The following is a 23,103-nucleotide window of genomic DNA, read 5'->3' as shown; positions in this document are numbered from 1 at the left end:
AGAAATAGAGGAGTCAGGAGTGCAGCTGATCCTGGAAAAATGGAGGCAGTGGGAAGCTGTTATTTTACTTTTTGTTTCTCACTATCCGAACTACTTTAATTGGCAATTAATTACACCAGTTTTCACCCAAGTTAAGTCTGTTTTGCCTGCAACAGTAACGGGTAAGCAATCTCCCTGTTTATCCAGACCCACGAGCTTTGTCATCCTTTCTTCTCCCCCTGTCCTGTTGAGAAGCAGGAGTGAGAGTGTGGCTGAGTGGACACCTGACAGCTGGCCAAGGTCAACCCATCACACGTACTTGCAAAATAAATGGAAAAAATATGCATTGGTTTAAAAGGAAGACATTTTAATGTACAAATTTACACCATCTCATATTTTCTGCACTGATCTCTCTCAGTATGTACTACTATCATGTTTTCATAATAAAACCACAAAAAGTAAATCTCAAACTAGGAAGGAAACTGCAGCAGTCTGCATGATTTATTCTATTCATAATTTATTCTACAAGTGTCTACAGATTAACAGAACAAAATAATTCCTCTTCCCCTTTCTCAAGGAAATAAATATTCGACTTCTAAACTCAAGAACCATTCAGCTCTCTAGCAGTTCATGCACTATGCCCCAGCAGCCTCTGTCAAAACTAGTATGTTTTTAGCTCTTGGGATTCCAACCAGTAGCCTTCGTTGCTCCTCACGTGCCCACACAGCATATTCAGAATTCTTCTCCAGCAACACCCAAAGACACACTTCAGTGAAAGAAGAAACAGCTGAGGATGTCCCTCTTCAGTTTTGCTTTGCAATACACCCAGCCGCCAACATTACTTTCTTCCAAACGGATCAGACCACACTTTTAACCCTATAAATCAAATACGAGAACACCAGCAGTTCATAACTAGACTGTTGCAGAAAAAAAAACAAAAAACAACTGGTCTGCTACTCCAGCTTTGTGTAAGAAACAATGAAAGAACCTAACCACTTCTGCACCAAACTCACAACTCTGCTTAAGCTTGCAAAAATATGTAGAAAGACAAACGCATCTTGATCTTAAGCTTCAGATAAAGGAAAAAATCTATCACACCCATAGTTAAGGTGTTCTAACATTGTTGGAATAACCATCTAGGATTGCAGCTTGCACGTGAATTTGTCTGGATTTCACTTTCAACTAGTAGATCTTGTAACTTCTCATCAGCAGCTAAATTTACATGAGAAGGTTATACGGAGCAGAACTGGTCATCAGGTACTTTCATCTTTGATAAATGAGCCAGGCCAGGCCTCTTTAATGTTTAATAAAGAAGGCAGGTTTACCAGCCTTCTATTTCACAATTCCCTTCCTACTCCTCTTCAGCATTTCACCACTTTCCTGGAAAGTAAGTCCTGCACTGATGATTTAACTGGTATGTGCAGTAAGGACATGGCACTAATCCTGTTTGGTTTTTCCCTGCTGCTGATGTTAGGCTTTTCCAAAAATAGAAATACATTACCCTTTAACATACTCAGATATGAACTGTTTCATCAAGACAAGCACTCTCATGGCTATAAATGAGAAGTGCCAACCTTGCATAATGAATAGCCAGTTCCATTACCTATGAAACAAAAAACTAATAAGGAGAGTCTGCCATACTTGAATTTTATTCCCCTCATATGCTTTTTCTACACCTTCTGGCAATAGCAGGGATCAAAAAACTATTAGCAGTGCATTCCAAAATTTCCTTTCTGTGTAACAGATTTCTGCCTTGCCACTCCACCCATGAGGTTGGAAGGTACCAACAAAGTGCTCACAAATTGTGTTTCAGCTAAGGTGTGAAGAAGTATTTCACAAGATCAGGGTGCAACAGTGTGTATTCTTTACAGATACAGCTCAGCCCACCCATAGTTCTTGTCTGCTCTGTTAATTTCTGGTGTGGAAACTGGCATCTATTTAAGAAAGTATGAAGACAACAGACAGAATTTCTGCAACTTATTTGGCCAGTTAAGTCAATTTAAAACAAGTCTCATTGAATTCATAACTTTCAAGTGAAGAATTACCATAACATTTTTTTTCATGGCAAGTTTGTTATATACATATTCTTCAGATGTATTCTTCACCATATTATTTAAATCCACATAAATATTCAGGTCTCACTTCAAGAAGGTCTTTAAAATAAGCAATGCAAACACAAGAATCAATTTACCTGCAGGCTGAATATCCTCTTGAACAATACCAGCTCGGTTTATTGACTGCTCTTTCCCTGGAAAATAGAAAAGAAAGGACACTACTAGAAGAAAGAAAATACCAGACACCTTGACTGTACCCAGTAAAATAATATTGAAAATTTTATTCATTCTAGATGCTACACAGTAAAATTCTGTTGAGTATCCACCTACACAATATGAATGTAGTATTCACACTTCATTGAGAAACTAACAGCTATAGTCTGAGAGATTACAAACAGTAAGATAAAAATCTTAGAAGTAATGACTAACTGTTTAATAAAAGCTGCCAAAATACCTGCCATGATCCCATCACTTAAGGAATGACCAGTACTTTTAGGAGCCATCACTCATACGTTCAACATAAAACTCTTTAAAAGATTTACTCTTTCCAGTATCAGTGTTCCCCATTTTCAGGCCCTGAAAGATCTTCCATCTTATCACAAGTAGATTTCATGACAGCATCTACAAAACTACCGCTTGTAACTTTGTGAAATTAAGCATCAGAGGGATATTTTTACATACAAGGGGCCTGTCTTAGGCTTTGTTTTTTTGTTTGAAAGACTCAACCGTTTCCAAGAAAAGAAATGGACAAAACTTTATTATTTTCCCTTATTAAATGCCACTCATTTTTTTTTCCTCCTCTTCCAGTTAAGCACTTGACTGCTGTGGTACTTTGAAGCAGGAAGTCAAAGCTCAGCTGGATTAATCTTTTGCCCATACCACTAAAGTTTTAAGCCTCTAAAAAATTGTAAGGTGCATATTCTCAGCGGAAGCTCAGAGCTAACCTCACCTTAAACCTGAAATATTTCAGCATTCTATCCCACTGAGAATGCACAGACACAACTTGTTATTAGGCTATCTAATGCTACTGGAAACTAGCAGGCATGGCACAATAACTGATTCTCCTTGCAAGGGGGTAGGCACTAGAGGCAGATCAAGCTTCTCCAGTTCTGTTCGCTGAGCATGGCAACTGCCATTCCATCTTTTTTAGCAGACAAAATCTCAGCGAACTGCCCATTTTCAAAGGAAAACGTAGAAAACCCAGACAGAGAAAACAGAATAAAACAGGGCAAGGAATCAGACTTATTGTAGGACATGGAGGAGAAAGATATTTAGTCTTAGGGAGAGACTAAGATTGGAAGAGATGCAGAAACCAAAATGGGAATCAAACTGAGAGCTCTGGGAACACACCTGGAGCGAACAGGTGGAACTGCCAGCTGGTCAGGCAAAGAAACCAGTGCAGAGAAACAGATGCGTAATATGGAGATAGGACGAGGAACAGTCAATAGATAGGGAGACTGGTGTGGGGGCTGGAAACAATTTGGAAAACACTTAAGCCAAAAAAAAGACATTGAGGAAGAGCCAGTCTTGATGAGAGAACAGCCATACCACAGGAGAGGGAAGGAGCAAAGTCTCACAATTAAGCAAAATCATCAAATCTACTGTGAAAACATCAATCCAAATAGCAGCTGTCAACCCACTGTTTTAATTAATCCAGGTAGAAGAAGTCTGTGCTGAAGACTTCAAAGTTTAAACACTGCCACTAATCTATGTATTCATATGAGGAAACAGTCTTTTTTAACACTAGTTACAGACAGGAAAGTATTAGAAATATTAAGGCCACAAACTGAGGTACTAAAAACCTATCAAATTATAGCATTTCTGTATGAAATTAAGTCAAACCCCTGTATGCAATTTTAAGGTTCTATTAACAATATGACTACACACAGTTTTTCCAAGTATCTTCCATTTTATTTGTTAGACTGCTAGGAACTCCTGCAGAAAAGTCTTCTTCCTGAACATAATTTCTTTCCTGCCTCATTTGTGTAGAATTTGGGAGATACACAAGGAAAACAAGATCAGAGAAAAAGATGACAGCATTTCATGTTTACACAGGTGCAGTATCACTCTAGAGAACTAAAATCCATTCTTGCCTTTTGCAGGATTACTATGTGGTGCTAACCAAAACGTCCAACTTCAGACCCAGTGTCCCAAAATGCAGAAATACTCAGTATTCACCCACAGCTCAAGCCAATGGCAGGGGGTGGCGGGGAGGTTCTGTAGAAGTTGTCATACAGCCTACTAGACTATACACTGAAAAAATCAAATTCTTCGTACCCCAAAAGGTTAAAATACTTCCACTCAAGTACAACTGCGAAATTCCACATTCTTGTCTAAAGTATCATGACAACAAACACTTGTGCTTCTCTCATACTGCAGCAATGACCATCGGGAAAAAGCTCATTTTTTAGGAGATTAGTGCAGGTGAGATCAAAAGTTTGAGCAGCATGCAAGAAGTTTAGAATCAGTTACAAAATACCAAGTTTAAGCACTTGCTAACTGCGCATCACTCATTTTATGTGTTAAATGGAGATTAAAAAAATCCCTAATCTGCTAGGGATCATTTGCTCATGTAATTAGCAAGTACATTAGAGGATGCTGTCCACTAGTTCTGTCCTTTCCTTAATGCTGAGTCACACGTGTGATATTCTATTTTAGGCAAGTATACCATAAGCAAAAATAAATCGTAGAATAAGGTTTTTAAATGGAAACACAGAACAGAAAATCTATCTTTGTGGGCAGTTTCCACCTTCACAAACATAGCTTCCTTAAATAAAAAATTTCTTGCAAGTTAGATTTTACTTCAGCTTTGATGTAAGGCTAAAGTCCCTCCAAGAAGATCAGTAGGTTTGTTACCCTTTTCCTTTTTTTTTTTTTCTTTTTTTTTTCCCCCCCCTTCCTCAAAATCTCTTCAGTTGTCTCAGAAGATTAACTGCATGCATCTTCAGGTTATCGCCTACAGCTCACTTAGTTTGATAAAAGTTCCAGTGAGGGGACGTGGCTGGTTACACCAGAACTTTTCCCTTCTTCCTTCCACGGTAGGTAACAGAAGTTTGGGGGTGATGGCCTACCCCCCTACCACCCCCGTGGCACGGGGAGTGCCTCCAGCTGCAGGGCCAGGCCCAGGCTCAGGCAGCTTTTCTGTGCTGCTGGCAGGAAAGCAGTGTGTTTCTGAGACAATTCTGCAGACCAAGACCAGCTCTAGCAAATCATCGTCATCAGTAAAGAATCTGTTATCACATTTTAAGTTAAACTTCTCAGCTGCAGCTGGAAAGCGTAACTGGAACAATTTATAGAATCATGGAAGGGTTTAGGTTGGAAGGGACCTTTAAAGGTCAACTAGTCCAACCCCCCTGCAATGAACATCTTCAACTAGATCTGGTTGCTCAGAGCCCTGTCCAGCCTGGCCCTGAATGTTCCCAGGGATGGGGCATCTACCAGCTCTCTGGGCAACCTGTCCCAGCATCTCACCGCCCTAACTACAAAAAATTTCTTCCTTATATCTAGTCTGAATCTGCCCCCTTTCGGTTTAAAACCATCACCCCTTGTCCTATCGCAAGTGGCCCTGCCAAAAAACCTGCCTGCATCTTTCTTGTAGGCCCCCTTTAGGTACTGAAGGCTGCAGTAAGGTGTCCCCGGAGCCATCTCTTCCCCAGGCTGAACAGCCCCAGCTCTCCCCGCCTGTCCTCACAACAGACGTGTAACAGCCCCTGACCACAACTTCTGTGACTACATCTCAAACCTCTTAATCACTTCAGAGAACAGCTAAAGGCTGCTCTCCCCACATGCTGGCCAACAACTGGAAACAAGAGCACTACGATTTTTTAAATTTTTTTTTTTACATATCTCTTAAGAGAGCAGAAAGCCTTTCCCACCCGGCAGCCTCTGGCCCAGCAGCAGCCCGCAGCACACCCGAGCCCGGGCAGGCCCGCGCTCCCGCACCGGCCCCCCGCACCGCTCACGGCGGCACAGACGGGCCCGCCCGCCGCGCCTCTACTGCCCCCGCGCCCCGCTGCCCGCGCGCCGGGACTCACTGTACTGCTCCGGCAGCAGCAGCGGCCGGAAGTAGATGGGGTAAAAGGCCGCCCCCACCACGGCCGCGAAGGCCCCAAAGATGCCGAGCGTGCGGGACAGCCCCGCCATCGCCGCCGCCAGCCGCGACCCGGAAGCTACGCGGCGCCCGGAAGCGGCGCGCCGGGGACACCCGCGAGCCTCCGGCCGGCCCGGCAGCAGCGGCGGGCAGCGCCCCCTCGCGGGCCGGCGGGGCACAGCCCGGTGCCGGCGCCCCGCCGCGAGGCGGGGATGGGGCCGTTCCACGCCCGCCGCGCTTCCCCGTGTCGCGCCTGAACCGGCGAACGGCGGCAGCTCCCGGGCGGCCCCGGCGCCAGCCGCGCCGCAGCGGCAGCTGCCAGGGGGCGCGGCCCTGCCTTACCGCCCTAAGCCGGCCAGCTGAGCCGGGGGGGCCGCCCGGGCAGCGCGGGGCCGGGGCGTCGGGGTGGGGGCGAGGGCGGGTGGAGCCGCTGCCGAGCCCCGCTGCCGCCGCGAGGGAGGCGGTGGCCCTGCGCCGGGCCCCGCCCGGAGCCTCTGTACTGGCGTGCGCGGGGGGCTGTGGGGCGCCTCCCTGCGCGGCCGGGGGCTCGGCACCCCAGGGGCGCTCGGCCCCCGTGTGTAGCCCGACCCGGCCGCTCCGCACCTGCGGCGCGGGGCCCGGCCCGGCCCTGCCCCGCCCGGGCGGCGGCCCCTCCTCCAGGAAGCCGGATCTGCCGCAGCCCCGTCGGCGGGGCCGGCCGCGCGCTCCCGGCCGTGCTGGGCAGCGCCGCCCCGGCGGCAGCATGCGGACCCCGGCCGAGCCCCCCGCCGCGCCCCGCCGGCCCCTCCTGCTGCTCCTCCTCCTCACGGTGAGTGGCGGCCGGCCCCGCACCTGCCCCGGGCCCCGGCCCTGCCCGCCGCGGCCGTCGCGGCGGAAGACGGTGGCCGCGGCGAGGGCCCGGGGCGAGCGACGGGCCCCGGGTGAGCGCCGAGCCCCGTGGGCGGGGGCTGCCCGGCACCCCGCGGCTCCTCGGCGGGGCCGGTGCGGGGCCGCCCGGCTGCAGGCTCAGGGCGGAGCGGGACGCGCAGCCGCCGGAGCGGGGGGACGGGCCCGGCCCGCTACGGCCGCCTGGCCCGGCCCGGGGCCGCCTCTCGGAGCCAGCCTGGCGGGCGTCCGGCCCGGCCCGGCTCCCCGCTCTCCAGCCCCCGGCGCTACGCTGCCCTACCGAGCTAGAGCGCGTCGGGCCGTTAAGCGTTAACAGGCTTTCCGCCCTAGGCGGCGTGAAGCTGCAGGGCTGGAGGGAATGGGGTGCTTTGACATCGCTTACAGGTGCGCGTGTGTGGTGCTGCGCTGGCTCACAGAAGCAACTGCGTTTTAGGGGCATCCGCGAAACTACTTTTTCCTCTTTCATGCTGCTAAACACAAACTCCGGTCAAAGTTTTCGTGTGCCTGTGCGATAGTGATGCTGACTGGGAGCAGCTCAACACCCTTTTTGGCGTGTCTCCTTCTCACACATGTTAAAATCTGGTGTGACGTGGCAGGTGTTCACGGCGCGGTGCAGGACTGCGGTTATCTTCAGGCTTCGTGCAAACAGGTGCAGTTGCGTAGGGTTATGTGGGATTTCTGCAGGGGTGAACTCACGGAGGGTCCTGCTGAGATCTTATTTCAGTGAGTGAAAGAGCAGTTTCTTATCATTTCGGGAATATTACACTACTGAAAAGTTTCACTTCCCTACCAGTTGTTGTGATTGCCTTCCACAGGGATTTTTATACCAGCATCCAATGGGATGACTTGGGCTAACTCCTTCAGATTCGGAGAGTTTTAAGTAAAAGATCAAGAAAAAAACCTTTTGTGGTTAAGCTGCCCCACATAGTGAAGCCTCTGTGTCTGTCTTGTAGAGCACTGCCTAGTTTATGGTAATGTTTTTAATCCAGCATAGCTGGCCTCTTTGCTGGGCTTGGAAACTTATATATTTAAATCTCATAATCACACTCATTGTGTAATCCTTTCATCCTTGCTCTCTGTAGTAGGAGGTGATGCACAATTAACTCTGCATTGTCTGAGGTAATGGGGAGGAAAGAACTAGGGTTTCTCACGGAGTAGGAACATCCAGATAACATATGCTATGCGGTGGGCTGGGTAACACTGTGTAGAGGCAATCAAGTGATAACAGAGTCAGCCATGGTCTGGAGGAGCTTATGGTCTGCGGTCTCTGCCACAGCTGCATCGGTGTGGCGTCACTCAGGGTCTTTGCACAGTGCTCCTTGAGAGATGAGCCTTTTGAAGGGTTTGTTAGGTGTCATATAACAGCAGACCCAAACGCTCTTCACGCATTCTTGCAGCACCTGTCTCAACTAATACCCAGGCACCAAAGAATACAAAGAAAAGTTTCTTGAGTGATTCTGTGGGAGCTATTGAACAGAATAGGCACTAAAGGGAAAGGGGTAAGATCAACAGGGCTGAAGCTAGCCTTATGCAGCAGTGGTCATGGCACATCATGCTTAAGTGCTTCAGGAACATCATGGAGTTTGTTCTACAAGGAACTGGCTATGGGTTGCAGAGCTTACTACCATGGGATCCCCACCACAAAATTTCTGCAGCTCGCTGGAAGTCAAGTGATCACTTTCACACACTGCTGCATCTTTGTTAATGATCTGTGCCAGACCCAAACTGTCTTTGCTGGAGGCTAGCTCCTATATCTCTGTATTGGATCAACGCCTGAGGAAACTGAGCTGGCTGTGTATATTTTCGCAGTAAATGTGTGTATGTGGTAAGCGCACAGTGGTACCCCAATGCTTTGTAGTATCTACCTGGTAGACTTCTACATTTTGTGATAACCACATGGCATTGCTTTCATTATGTATTGCTATCTTCCTCATGACGCAGCCTCCATATCACAAGGATTAAGCTGTTTACAAGTACTCTTTATTGTAAGATAAAAAAATGTAAGAAATAATGGTAACCATCAAGTAGGAGAGGTTTGGAATACTTTGTGGTTGCTGCTATGTGCTTGTAATGCTTTTAGAGGTATCTGTAACCAAAGAAGGATTATGTAGGAAATGTAAAAGAATAGTATCTTTGCCAAGTCAAGCTCTGAAAGATAATTAAATCAGTATTAAAATTAAGGATCTCTCATCAACTTTAATATCAGTATTTGTGTGTGTGTATTAGTACATGATATGGTAGTAAATTTTCTAATGGACACCAGCCTCCTATTACTATTCCTTTTTTAGCCCCTTCAGTATGTATCGTTTTTATAATACTCATTTTATAGAATGGGAAACAAGGCAGAGGGGAAGTCTGTCACTCTGAAGAGACTGCCTATTGTAGAAAGCCTGGATACTGACACTGTGTTTTGAATTTTTATTTGTTCAAATTGTATATCTTGGTGCTTATACATGTTTATCAGTGTTCAGCATTGCTACACATCTGGCTTCTAGTGTCTCTTGTTGGACGCAAGAAGATAGAGTACTCGGTTATTTGTGTGGAAAGGGGTTTAAGTGACAATTTCAGAAAGACCTAGGAACACTAAATAAATCTAGTTATCTAGAGTTACCCAGCTGCTAGCAATGATATCCAGCTTTCTCATCCAGAAGTTCCCCCATGCAGTTATGTCTTCCAGCTTCTGCCTTAAACAAAGTTAAGGTCTTGGGGTAAATAGTCTCCTCTATACACAGCTGTGTTCCACATGCCACCGTAGAGCTCTTCTGTGCCTTTAAGGAGGCAGGGCTCCAGGGAAAAAAACATCATTTGATCACAATAGTTAAATCCAAAATCTTCATCTATAGGAACAAGAAAGTAGTATAGGTAAACTTCATTCTGACTTTTCTTAATATTTGCATCTTCACTGGTTTTGCTGGCTTGATGGTTTTTTTCAGTATAGGTCTCAAGGAGCGTCAACATATTCTTAAGAATTCTTAAGAAATATGAAGCGGAATAGTTTATCATTAGGGACTTTTACTGATTCCCATATTGAATCATGGGCAAGGTCTTGTCCTCCAGGTGCACAGCACCCAATTAGAAATGTACTAACAACTTGGCCGAGGCTTTTAAATACTTCGATAATCACAGTGAAAAAGCCATCAGTCCAATACAGATATCCAAGATAAATTTCAGTTCAATTTGTTTAAACTTAGCAAAGTTAAAAGTTACCCAAGACAGATCTCGTTTTAAGCAATCTTAATGACCAGCTTCTCTGGTAGTCCTAAGTGACAATTCTGAATATTTTAGATGGCAAAAGTGCCGTGCTGGTGGCTGGTCCTCTGAGCTGAGTAATCCTCAGTATCCTTGGCAGTGTATCAAGCCGGATGCTGACTGCAGAGCAGAAAGAAAAGAAGCTGTTGGAAGCCTTAGAGACAAGAACTTCAGCATGGAGGATAATCCTGATGTATCTCCAAGTATGTTTTAATGTATGTAGCTGTGGAGAGCAAAAGCTGAGCAAATGCTGCCTGGAGGTCTTGCTGCTCAGTTTTGTAAGTCCATCTCCAGGATAGGAACATTTCAATAATAAGCTTCTAAACACTTCATGAAGATTAATTAATTCTCAGGAAACCATTGTGACCTGCCTTAGTTGTTATTCTACCCTTCAGGTACCTGATGAGAGGTAACAAAATTAGGTAATTTTTAAAAAAGATATAGAAACGTCAGGCTGCGGCAGTACTAGTGAACAACAACACGGTTAATAAATGTTGGTACATTTTAGTATATACTCTTTGGGCCTGATCCTAGGAGCATGTGTAAATAGCATGACCTGTGAGTCAGTATGTTAGACCGGATTCTACTTGCAGAAGGGCTGAGGGATACACCCTGTAAATAAAGTTTGTTTGTAGAAGCATGTGTAACTTTGAGAACTTGATGTAAGGGAGTTGTTACCATTAAAACCTTGATGGTAGATCTCCAGCAATCCGTATCTACTTGCTATGTGAATGAACCCCGTTTTTTTGAGTTCAAGTATGGTATATAAACCTTCTGCTTGTACAGTGTCCTGTGAGTATATTAGTAATCACGTAAACTTAGATTCTCTGGGTAATGTTGTGTTCTGTGGGTTTTTTTCCAGAATTTTGTGCCGTCCTTCGAAAAGGAGACATCACGGACAACAGCAGTTACCCCACAGTTTGGACAAAATGTGGATTATGTGGACTTTATTCATTTAAACATTTTAGAAAAGAAAGTTCTTAACAATTCTGAGGTTTCAGTTCAGTATTTATGTTCTAAGCCTTGTATCATTAACTTGGAAGCAGTAGCTTCCTCTGAGTTCAGGACTGGTGTACCAGTATATAGAAGGAGGTGGAAGGATGAGAAGAACCTTTATGTTAGCAGAACTCGACAAGTACATTTGAAATTTCCGAGCATCATGGTTTACAGAGATGATTATATCATCAGAAACTCAATAATAGTGCACAGTGTGATATTATATGCATGGATTAGTCACAAATCGGTTAGCAGCTATGATGTTGGGCAGAACGAAGACTACCAGGATGCAGTTGCCAAGAACTACACCTTTTTAGAAGCAGTTCCACCTTTTGAACGCCCATATAAGGATCACAAAGTTTGTCTTCAGTGGGGTGCTGACTATTTGTGGATGCTCCAGGCAAACAGGATACCTCAGTGCCCTCATGAAAGTGGTAGGTGTAACGTCACTCTTTTCCACAAAGAAACTAATGGGACCCAAATAACATCTTTGGTAAGCTGTTAAAAAATACATACCTGTAGTAAACAGGTAAATGTTATGTAGAGTGATTTGCTTGGCAAACATTGTTGAGTATGTAAGCTTTGTAACTGTTAGAGCTGCAAATGACTGATGCCATCAAGTCCTTCAGAGCTGGCTTGTTGCATCACAGCCAGCCTGGAGATCTGCAGCAGTATGGCCTTCTATTTTCTAAGCGTATTCAAACAACTTATTTAAAACCCACTGAGGTCAGCAGGCATCATTCCTTTGTCTTCAGAGAGAGTTGTTCACTCCCTTACTGCGTTATTTCAGGGTCAGTCCTGCAGTTCTTACATACATAATTCTTACACAGGTAGTCTACTTAAGATGATGGCCACACAGAAACATATGTTTAAGTCTTTATAGTGCAATAAACTTCATAGTACTTCACTTTTTTGCCCAAAACCATTATGCGCAAACACTTTTGTTTTAAAAATAAATAGTTTTAAATAAAAAAACCCCTCTGTCTTGCCATCAGTATAAATTACTGAAACTCACAACTGCTTACTAGATTTTCTCAGAATTCTGATTTTTTTTCTGTCTGCCTATATCTGGCTTTACACCTGCTGACAATTATTTTTGTCATCAGTCTACATTCAAAGCAGAACCTAAAAGCAAAAAGGTTATTTGCTTCTAAGGGGTTGTCTCCTAGAAAATCCCCTATAATGGTATTTGTATCACTTATCTTCACTACATTGGCTGAGAAGACAAACAGGGAAGCAATGATGTTGCTTCCTTCAGGGGCTTTCTAAAATACTTGTTGGAGACAGCATGTGATCTCTGACAACAGTGTGAAACATCTTATGTATTTTCTAGTTATATTATAGATAAAAACAGTATACCAGTGAATAGGAGGAAATAACATTTTATTCAAGTTAATTTTTTAAAATGAGCTTGTAACAATTTGCTTGGGCTTTGGTGTTTTGGGTTTTTGTTGTTTTGGAGTTTTTTTTAGGAAAGCTGTTAACATGTCATGGCTTTGAAGATCTTTTTCATGTTTCTTAGCAGGAATGGCTTTATCAAATTTATTACAGGATTATGCATATCAGTTTAGAACAGAATTGGTGTCTATCCATACGTATAGTATAAACTGCAGAGCTAAAAATGGAGAGCAAGTCCAAGAGCTGGTGGAGTAATGTTACATAGGCATAAGCAAAGATAGGATGAGATTTAACCAAATAACATAAATCAAGATTTCTTCCTTACTAACTGATTCTTTTCTTGAAGTATCTTAGGTTGAAATGAGTCTGTTCTTTCCTTGCTTCTAATACCAGCTGGAAGTCAATTAATTTCACTTTCCATGGGTTATTCAGTCCAACACTGTAATGCATTTAATAACAGCAAGTAAACTTGTGTTTAAGGACTTACTGAAGTTTTGTGTTAATTTTTAATCTGTTGTACGATTCAGATGTTTGACTGTGTGAGTTAGTTAATTAGTTATCAATGCTTGTTGCCTGGCAGATTAAGAAAGATTTTATTTTGCAGATGGTGTCCAGATTCTCAACTTTATTTACGCTTCCAGCGGGGAGAAAACAGGAATCATGAAGAAATTTGAACAATTTGAAAACAGAGAACTTGAGACAGTCAGACGACATCAGATTGATTATCCCATGTAAGTATAGGCAAATAACTGAAGCAGGCTATAATTGATTGTTGAAGGCTATAGAATGACCTTAAACTCATAGGCTATACCACAAATTAAAGGAATACTGCCTACTAATTTGAGAAAAAGCTCTAAAGGAAACTAGTTAGCAATTCATTCTGTTCTCTGATTTCAGTTTTGGAGAGGATTAATCTAAACCTCAGAAAGATATTTATATTATGTGTTAGTGCAGTGCTGTGTAAGGGATACCAACAGTAGGAGTAACGGAGCTGGTTAGGTACAGATAGGAGGGTGGGTTAGCTGTTATGTGCTGTCATAATCAGACTGCTGTCTCATGACTAGCTAGCCTGGGGTTTTCTGTGTTTCAAATGTTGTTTGCAGACCAAGTGCAGGTTTCTTGCAAGGGCAAGCAATGTGGACCAGCTTTTTCCCTATAAATTCAGGCTCTAGTTCATTTTGCAGTTGACAAGCCCTAAGGGATAGAGCCCCCTGCCTAGGTAAGTCTTCAAACTTGAGCTTACGCTATTTTCTTCCACCATTGCTGTGTAAACTCTCCTAGCTGGACAAACTCTCCTTAGCCCCTGCACACTGTTCAGTTACAGAGGAATCACTCTGGGAAGATCATCTTTCTCTCCTCTTCTCCCCATTCCCAAAACTGTTACAAATCTTCAGTCATGTTTTGCAACTTTAGAGGAAAAAGTGTGTGTGTGTGTATATAATACATATATATATATAAAATTTATCTCCCTTCCACCAGATGCTGTTAGCCTGCCAACATTATTACAGAAATAGGAAATGATCACAGGAACTGGAACTTGCCTGCTGGTTTGCGTTTGGCCTGTGACCACAAGAAGAGTGCCAAAGATGACTTACCAGATAGCGTGGGTTCCATACAAATTACTAGCCCTCAAACTATAGCTCTGAAGTCATAAGTACAGAGCAATTTTTAGCTCCTGGCCTCTTCAGGATGGGTGACAGCTTGGTTTGCACAGCCTGCTGCCCTTTGCTCACAGTACAGTTGCATTCTGCTTCTGGCACTGAGGCACTACTCAAGCTCTGCTTGAGAATATATGGCATGAATTTATGCAGCTCTTTACCTGTTCCACACAGTTCCACCCTCTCTTGCCTTCAGGTGGTGTCTGCAGGGTTAACATTAAGAGTTGCTTGTGTGTTGTGGTTGCATGACAACCTGGAGTAGCTCTGTTAAGAAGGGGAAGAGAGCTTCCCTTCAGCATTCTGTATGTGAGTGGTGGTTCCCCGCTGCACCAAAAGGTCAACAGAAGCAGATGGACCTAATTGAAGTTACTTGTTTGACTTCAGTCAGGGATTTGTAAAGACAGACGTCTGCAGACTGACAATAGTCATTTGAGGTAGCTACCAGCAGTATTTCTGGAAACACAGTGTTTGCATGTAGGTCGTAACAATCAGTGTACAAGTGATTGTGATTTACAGACCCTTCCACCTCACCCTTGTGCCATCTCTGAAGGATATGGTGTTATTAGATATTTAAGGTGTAGACTGTATTGGGGAAAACTTCACCACCCTTGCATTTTTTTTGTAAGCAGGTGTTAGGCTTTCAGACCTATACCTGGTTTAGTTTAGGAAAGGATACCACATACTCTGTGTTCAGCAACTTCTTGAGAGAGAAGCAAGGCAAGTTGACACAGTTCTAAAGTAGTATAAACAAATATTGACTTTTTTCTTAATTATAGAAATAGAAAATACTAATAATATTTCCTCCTAAAAGTCACTAAGAAAAGAGAACTTCTTTATCTGATATGATAATAATCATAATGCTTTGCTGGGTTGTACATTGGAGCTATGGTTTTCAAAGGCATTCAGCATTGGCCTAACTGATACAGAAATGTTATGGAAATAAGTGGTCAAGTGTCTGTTACAAGCACTGAAGCAGACTTGGTCTGGCACAGAGGAGCTCCTTAAAATTAGATACTGTGGTATAAATTCTGCTTTTAGTGCCTCGGCCAGCCAGCTTTGTACAGAAATTTCTAAGTAGATAACATTGTTGGGTCTTCAGTTTTCTACTTTGCAGTGCTCCAGAGTTTGCACAAGCTTCACCTTTATGTATCCCACGATAGCTCCGTGACAGCTATTCATATCGGCACTACTCAGAGGCTGGATTCATTTTTAAATGCTTCTCCCAAGCACATTTTCACAGTTGGCATTTAGTGTAGATGACACAGCTTACTTTTCACTGGCTTCAACAATCAAGATCACCATGCATCTGGGGATTTTGTACTGTAGCCTGCATGCGGGAGGTTGGCTCCGAGTTGTCTCAGTTGTGTTTTCAGTTCCCTGTTGATGTGGGATCTGGTAGTAGCTCTGACCCAGAGTTCTGGAATTGATTCAGATAACACTCTCTTACTCTCCTCTCATGCTGTTACCACTGAAGTGCACAGTTAAAAGGAGATCACAGATCCGAGAGTCTTAAGTACGGTTGCTCTGAAGGTTTTCACTGCAGAGGATGTGTTCTGTTCTGAAGATCACATGTGTGAGAAAGGTTTGCTAAGTTAAAGTGAAATGCATGCTTTTCAAATGATATAGGGAGAGTTCTCATCAGGAGTGGATTTTTTTGTTTGTTTTTGCTCCTGCAGGTTCACTGTTTCAATCTGGCTATATTTACTCCATCACTGTGAAAAGGATCTGTGTGGTATACTCTATTTTATTGATCCGAAAGAAATGTATAGTACTCCTGCTGTATTTCTAAATGAGGAAGGTAAGGGGTATTCTTAACGGCCTTCAGAAGGGGTCTAATATAGTCTTTATAGATCTGTGCCTAGGAATAACACTGATCATTATATTATCAGACCTATTTTCTGAAACTGAGCCCTGGCAAAATGCTTTATTTTGATGATAGTGTCTCAATAGGAAAGTAGCTACTAAATTAAAAGGGTAAAACTGAGAAATAGTTGCATAGCATCTGGTCTTGTCTAACTTCAGGAAATGTCTGCTTTGTTAGGAGAATAGACTGGATCTTACAGGTCAGGAACATACACCAGGATTAAACAATCTTATCTCAATGAACAACATCTGTTATTATTATTGAAGTATTATTTTAGTCTTGGTCTCAATTCTTGTATATGTACTACATGAAAATTTTTGAAAATTTGAAATAGCCTCAGAAAAGGTCCAAATGATTCAAGGTCTTGCCTATATTGCAATAGTAATGTAGCAAGAAGCACAGTCTGTTTCCCTATCCAAAAAAAAGTTAAGCGGTAGGACTGTCTTAGTCTAGCAACACTTGCAGCAGAGAAATATTCCTGCCAGAAGGTGACTGACTCTTCAGCCTCTTGGTAGTGAAATTCAGCAGCTGGGAGCTGACTGGCTGGCTCATAGAGGAAATAAGTGTGCAGAGTTTTAAAAGTGCACACCTGGCTTTCTCATAAGACATTACATTTTTTCCCCTTCTTTGCAAGTTTCGTAACTAATCTTTTCCTCTCTGTTATTTTTGCTATTTCTGTTTTTTTTCTGTCTTGTAACCAATCTAGGTAATTAATCTATCCATTATAAACTGGATTTTTTCTTTGAAGAACAAACAAAAATAGCAGTTTGTTTGGAAGTTATCACCTTGATGCAAGATTTGCTTTGAGGGGTTTTAGGGCCAGTTTTATTCTCAGCCTTAGACTAAATTATCATAATAATCTGTTCTGGTCTTAAGAGCTCAAACCATGAGACTAGCTTCTGCAGGTCCAAGTATCGGAGGGTAGAGTCATCTTGTACTTGATCATTGCATCCTCACGTGCTATCCGTTTAGCACTGAGTAGACACCGTAGTCTGCTCTGCTGTTTGCTGCAAGACATGTCTGCTTTCTGGTGTTTGAGATCAACTGTGGCACCCTCCCTGTCTGCCATACGTTTAGTGTGTTTATCCCTCAGACAGTTGGTTTTGAGTCTGTGGTTTAATGTGGGAGCCTGGGCATTAGCATCCAAGATGTGTAACTGAAATGTGGAGCAAGTTTCCCTGGGATTCTGAGAGAGCTGATGTATGGCTTGGCGAGTGCCCAGATCTCTGTTGGTAGTGAAGAGGATGAAGAAGACAGAAGTGCTATAACTAATACATTAGGAACCCCATTCTTAATGTTGATATTTCTGTGGTGTTTATTTCCTTTTTCTTCCTTTTTTTGCTGTCAGGTTATGTGCATATTCAGATGCACCTCATGAGAGGAGATGACCTTGCAGTGAAAACTAGCTTCAGCCTTCCTCTCAAGCAGTGGTTTCGACTGGATCTTTCTTTTAAGGGCGGACAGGTATGCGCGCTACTGAATTAGAGGTTCACGACTGAGATGTGTCTAATTTGATTATGCCTTTGACAAACCCCTTAACAGCTGAGAAAGACAGAAATACTATAATTTGTACATGCTTACATAGCGAAAGAATGAAATGTAAAACTAGAAATTGTTGGGAGATGTTCAGACCATCCAACTTAGGGAAATCAACTTAGATGCTTAAGAGTGTAGAATTACTGGGTATTCGGTGGCTATGTTCGTGTACACTGTTGCTCTCTAGAGACTGTTGACTTTACAGGCAGCCAGTACTCCTTGCTTAGATACCTTGTCTAAATACTTGAAGTTACATGGTGTGAAAAGCTCTGAGGGACTTTGCACTTGGAGGCTTAGGTGTTTTTACCGTTCTGATATGAGAATTTACATGTCTGGTCTCCTGTACGGTACCATGCCTCTTGCCTAGATGTGTTAGCTAACAGGGAGGCATGTGCAGTTTCGAAGTTTTGCACATTTGACAAAGTGACATAGGATTACCTACCTTTATAAGACCAAAAAATATTACAGTATCCCTCTGTAGTAGATAAGTAATTTACATTTTAATAAATCACAATTGTTTTTTCACAGAACCTTCCAAAAGCAGCACTGAAAATGCAGGCTCCCTGCCAAAGTTCTCTGAACCTCCAGCTACTATGATATTAGGGTGTGAAAATAATAAAAAACCTTAGTCTTCTATTTCTCAACTTCTTTCTTCTTGAAAATGGTTGAATAGATTACATACTGAATTGTAAAAATAATTGCTAATTAATGGCAAGAACAACTAAGTAAATTTAAAGTATGAGATAAATTACTGGTAAAGCTGAAACAATGTTTTACTGAGAGAGCAATGTACAGACTAAACTACTGTGGTTCCTTTTGCACCCCACTGTTTTTAAGTATGTAAGTGGTGAGCAGACTGATTGTCTTGCAAGAAAATCGGGTAGAAATGTGTATTTACTTTTAATATCATATGCTTTTAAATATATTGTTAAAAGGAAAAATGAAAAAAGTGTTTTATAGCATCAGAACTGTCTTTTTCTGCTTGTTTAAATTGTAGAAATAATTTTAGTTCGTGGGAAAGGGAATGCCCTATGGGTTTTGAAGCTCAGCTTCAGGTACAAATGTGAAAGTTCCTGTAAATATTGATACAGGATATATTAGTCTTGACCTTTTGGAAATTTGTACAATTAGATTAAGGAAAATATTCTCATTGAGAGCAGAGTGAATTTATTCAGGTGTGAGATAAAACCTGTGGTCAATAAATTTCCACTTCTGGACAAAGTAAGAGGGCCAGGAAGAGTTTAATGAGCACTCTTGTGGACAGAAGAGGAAGTAGGACCGAACCTAAAAACATTTTAGTACTTGGAGCCATTCTCTGGAACAGATAAAGCTGTGGTTTGGTTCCATCTTACTAACACTTCTTCCTGTAGTATGTTTTTAAATGCTACAACCTCAAAAGGTACAGAAGAGTCTCCTTATTTAGGCACTTTGTGTCCAAAGAAGGGCAACAAAGCTAGTGAAGGATCTAGAGAACAAGTCTTGTGAGGAGTGGCTGACGGAGCTGGGGTTGTTTAGCCTGGAGAAAAGGAGGCTCAGCAGAGACCTTATTGCTCTCTACGACCACTTGAAAAGAGGTTGTTTGCAGGTGGATGTCAGTCTCTTCTCCCAGGTAATAACTGATAGGATGAGAGGAAATGGCCTCAAGTTGCACCAGAAGAGGTTTAGATTGGGTATTAGGAAAAAATTCTTCACTGGAGAGGTTACCAAACATTGGAGCAGGCTGCCCAGGGAAGTGGTTGAGTCACCATCCCTGAGAGTATTTAAAAGATGTGTAGATGTGGCACTTAGGGACATGGTTTAGTAGTGGACTTGGCAGTGTTAGGTTAAGGATTGAGCTTGATGATCTTAAAGGTCTTTTTCAACCTAAATGATTCTGTGGTTGTATGATTATTTCACTTCCATCGAGATACATTTAGTCCAGCATGACTTGAGATAAAATAGATAAATTAGGGAAGGTTGGGAAATTAGGCATCAAGAAATTAAGAGCCAGATTTTAAGAGCATCTGAAGGTGCAAGAAGAGTAAAAGCTTCAGCAAAGTACAGATGTCTTATAACTCAACACAGGAAAGAAACAGCTGAAGTAGGAAACGTGTACTACTTTTGCTATTTTTTGTTGCTCATGGTTGGCCAGGACAGACCAGTGCCAATGCTTTCCATTAACCTCTTCTGACATATACCCTCTTTAGTGCAGAGGAGATGCAACAAGCTGCAGCTGTAATCTTCTGAACTAGTTGAAATGGATTAATAAATATACCTTCTAATATTTTGTTTATTATAATTAATATTTTATGTTATTTTAGATAGAAGTAAGCAGTGTTGGGAAGAATTTGAAAAGACATCATCATCAGTCTTTTACGTAAGCAGCGTTTTCCCTTTTGTTGACTAATATGTGTATATGTGTTCAGATATGGAAAATGGGAGAAGGAGAGCACAAGTTTGTAACTGAGATTCCAAACGATTTTCAGAGTATCTGTAGTATTCTTCCAGTCTATGCTTTCAAAACCAGTTTTCATTACTATGTTTACATGGAGCATGAGCTGAATAATTTTGTTAATGCCGTGAGCTAGTTGAGTTAACATGCTGCATGATCTAGCACTGGAGTCTGATAACCCTCCATAAAAAATGGTTGGAAGGTCAGTGGCATTAGGATCAGTCTTCAAAAGAAGTCTTGGTCTTACTGAAGTCAAGAGAAGTTTTGCTGTTGCTGTGAGAGAGCTAGGATTTCACCAGTGAAATTGTTTCCTGCTTTGCTTAGGTAGAGAGCAAAATTTCTACCAGAAATGTTCTTCCTCTATCCTTTACTCTAAGCAACTGAATAATTTTTTAAAATGGCTCTTTAATTGTTCTCTTTCCCTGTAATTTAAGATTGACTCACTCTTGTGCAAATAATTTAAAAAAACACTTTTTAATATGGAAACTATGTAACAGTAAATTGCATGGCAGACTTAAGTGTTATACCTTCTCTGTTGTGGTTACCCAGAAATTGTAAACTTACACATAGTAACTCTAAGAGACAGATAACTTACATTTTCATATGCCAGTTTTAGAAAATACAAGGGAGGGGTGGAGCTGAAAATTTTGAGGTTGTGTAATGATGCATAAAACACCAGAAGATACCTACAGGTCAGAAAAATAAAACACCCTGCTGGTTTAATATGCTTGTAGACAAGGGATTTGTTAAAAATACTCCAGAATTTATCACACTAAATTGCAGAGTAGATTTTGAGAGTAAACAGACGAGAAAAGCAAAAAATACTGGCAGTGACTTTAAGGCTGTCAGTTATGGAAATTCTGAGATACAAATTTTGGTGTGTTTTTTTTCTTTCATAGTACCTTTTGATAGCCAGCTGACTTTTCTTTCATGTTGCAGTTTTAGGGAAGTTTTCTATTATGATGACACTGCCGGATACTTTGTTCTTGGAGGCAGTGGATATGTAAATGGTATTGAAGCATTCTTTGGACCTGTGATATACTATCGTCTCAATGTGTTGGAAACAGAACAGGTAAACAAAAGCAGTATTTGGAAATGTTTAAATATTAGCAGCCAGCTATGGCTGTATTTTATTTTGTTTTAACTCAAGCTCTTAGCAAGTGATAGACTTGCTATGAAGCATAATAGTACTTGGGAATATATAACCGAAATATGATCATGTTCTGCTGAAATCTAGGAATGTTAGTTATCACTTAAAAGGCTAAAAGATAAGACTTATAGAAGCAAGTATGTAAAGCAATGTTCCTGAATCTGTATTTAAGTAAGGATTTATTTTCAGTGTTGCTTTGTTTCCCAGACTTTTTGATGATACAGTATTGAACATGTGATTAATTTATGGTTTTGTTGAAATTGGTGGTAAAAGTCATGTAGACTTGGTCAGTTTGGGAAGTTCATCCATGGTTTCTTGGATTATGCTGACTGTTTAAAGTCATAGTCTATTGTGGCCAGCATCAGGTTGCCTGGCACATTAACATGATGTGCCAGAGAAGCTGATCGTAGTAAACAATGTTTCCTGGTTTTATTTGCCTACAACACTTCTTTCTACCCAAGCACAGGCAACAACAGGTACTGTAGATGCCATTTATCTATGATTTGCCTTTTTATAGATTTCTAACCCTCTTCATGATAAAGAAACAGTGGAACAAATTGAACTCTACTATGAGAGATGTATGGACATTCGAGAAATTGTTTATGAGTACAGATACATTGTAAGGCAAGGTGAAAAAGCACAAAGAAATCGTAAGTGTTGATCTGTGATGTATGAATTTTAAACTGTCATCTTTGGAGACCTGTTTTCTTTCCTTTTACCAGAATCTGGATAACAGTCACCAAAAGTAAACTTAAATTCAGCCATAACAAGAAAAAAAGGCAATTTGAAAAGTTTAGCCTTGTTACTGGTATCTAAAACTATGGGTTTGTCCCTGCAAAGACTTTTGTGCCATGGAATACAGACTTAAATCATGTTCTTGGTAGCTCTTCTCTAGTAAGACAGGTGTATAAAGGGACAAAGAAACACTTTCAAGCTTACATGTAAGCTATTTGATTGCCTTTCCTCCATTTCATTCCCAAATGACCCTAAAGGCACACGTATTTTAAGCCCTTTCCCCAAAATGGGTGATTTTTTCTAGAATGTCTCTGCCACAGTTGCCTAATGTACAGTAATTGACAGGTATATACCAAAGCAACTACTGTAGTGAAGGAAGAGTAACATAGGTTGTGTGTGCTGAAAACTAGCTTATGTTTCCAATTGGAATTTGATTGCATACATTGTGACCGGAGTATGGAGGAGAGTAGAAAAAATCTTACCTATTTGTAACTGGTCTGTGCTAGCTGTATGAGTTTTTAGCACTACTTTTTGTTAAGGATGTGTTCATCTTGTCCATGAATTTTTAGTTTACCCTAGAAACATCTTTTTTTCTACCAAAAGCTTATTTTAAAGACCAGCCAAGTCAGCTTTCATGTCTTAAATATGTTGTTTTCTCTAGGTTACTGTGAAAACTATTATTTGGAGCTGATTCACAACTATGGAGAAAAATCTAAATGTGATGCCTTCATGTGGGGAAAAGAGCTCAGGGAAAAGTACCACACTTTGTTCAAACTGTTACAAGAGATGGATTTCAGTGCTGCAGATGGTAATCATATTTTATTTTATTGTTCTTAAACAACTCCATATTATATGTCATTTAAGTTAGTATGCTTTGACTTCAGTTTGTTTTACACATTTTTGTTCATATCAGCTAACTTAGTAAAGGAGTGTCATGTGACTTATATGTTGTGCTGCAAATGAGGGATGGCTTATTTTGTAGAAGGAAATAGAGATATCCTTATGCTTTTAGTGGTTAGTTACTTTGAGATGGTCTTCTGGATTTTTATTCACTCCTCTTATTCAATAGTACCTTTTA

At 41.8% G+C, this 23,103-nt stretch overlaps 2 protein-coding genes across 3 annotated transcripts in view; one reads left to right on the top strand and one right to left on the bottom strand.

Moving 5' to 3' along the window:
- Positions 1-325: 325 nt before the first annotated feature.
- On the bottom strand, positions 326-6,323 carry SMIM20 (small integral membrane protein 20). The gene is made up of 3 exons (XM_056349393.1): positions 6,068-6,323; positions 2,171-2,227; positions 326-855 (listed from the first exon to the last, which is right to left on the bottom strand). The coding sequence occupies exons 1-3, from the start codon at positions 6,174-6,176 to the stop codon at positions 818-820; spliced, it is 204 nt and encodes a 67-aa protein (XP_056205368.1). The 5' UTR covers positions 6,177-6,323; the 3' UTR covers positions 326-817.
- Positions 6,324-6,621: 298 nt separating this feature from the next.
- Positions 6,622-23,103, top strand: part of SEL1L3 (SEL1L family member 3) — a 36,743-nt gene continuing 20,261 nt past the window's right edge. The window contains exons 1-9 of one of the 2 annotated variants that reach the window (XM_056349250.1): positions 6,622-6,931; positions 11,120-11,687; positions 13,256-13,382; positions 15,986-16,107; positions 17,522-17,637; positions 20,010-20,065; positions 21,080-21,212; positions 21,808-21,940; positions 22,687-22,833. In XM_056349250.1, coding sequence (XP_056205225.1) covers positions 6,866-6,931; positions 11,120-11,687; positions 13,256-13,382; positions 15,986-16,107; positions 17,522-17,637; positions 20,010-20,065; positions 21,080-21,212; positions 21,808-21,940; positions 22,687-22,833 — 1,468 coding nt within the window. In that variant the 5' untranslated portion in view covers positions 6,622-6,865. The remainder of the gene's footprint in view (positions 6,932-11,119; positions 11,688-13,255; positions 13,383-15,985; positions 16,108-17,521; positions 17,638-20,009; positions 20,066-21,079; positions 21,213-21,807; positions 21,941-22,686; positions 22,834-23,103) is intronic. The other variant, XM_056349241.1, reaches the window with a different exon arrangement.

Source organism: Falco biarmicus, chromosome 1 (genome assembly GCF_023638135.1).
Source record: "Falco biarmicus isolate bFalBia1 chromosome 1, bFalBia1.pri, whole genome shotgun sequence".
NCBI lineage: Eukaryota > Metazoa > Chordata > Aves > Falconiformes > Falconidae > Falco > Falco biarmicus.
This window is presented reverse-complemented; position numbering and strand designations above follow the sequence as displayed.

Coding starts and splice junctions, on each gene's coding strand:
- SMIM20 (XM_056349393.1), bottom strand. CDS start 6,176: ATGGCGGGGCTGTCCCGCACGCTCGGCATCTTTGGGGCCTTCGCGGCC. Junction 2,228..6,067: donor GCTGCTGCCGGAGCAGTACA/GTGAGTCCCGGC, acceptor TCTATTTTCCAG/GGAAAGAGCAGTCAATAAAC. Junction 856..2,170: donor AGAGGATATTCAGCCTGCAG/GTAAATTGATTC, acceptor TTTGATTTATAG/GGTTAAAAGTGTGGTCTGAT.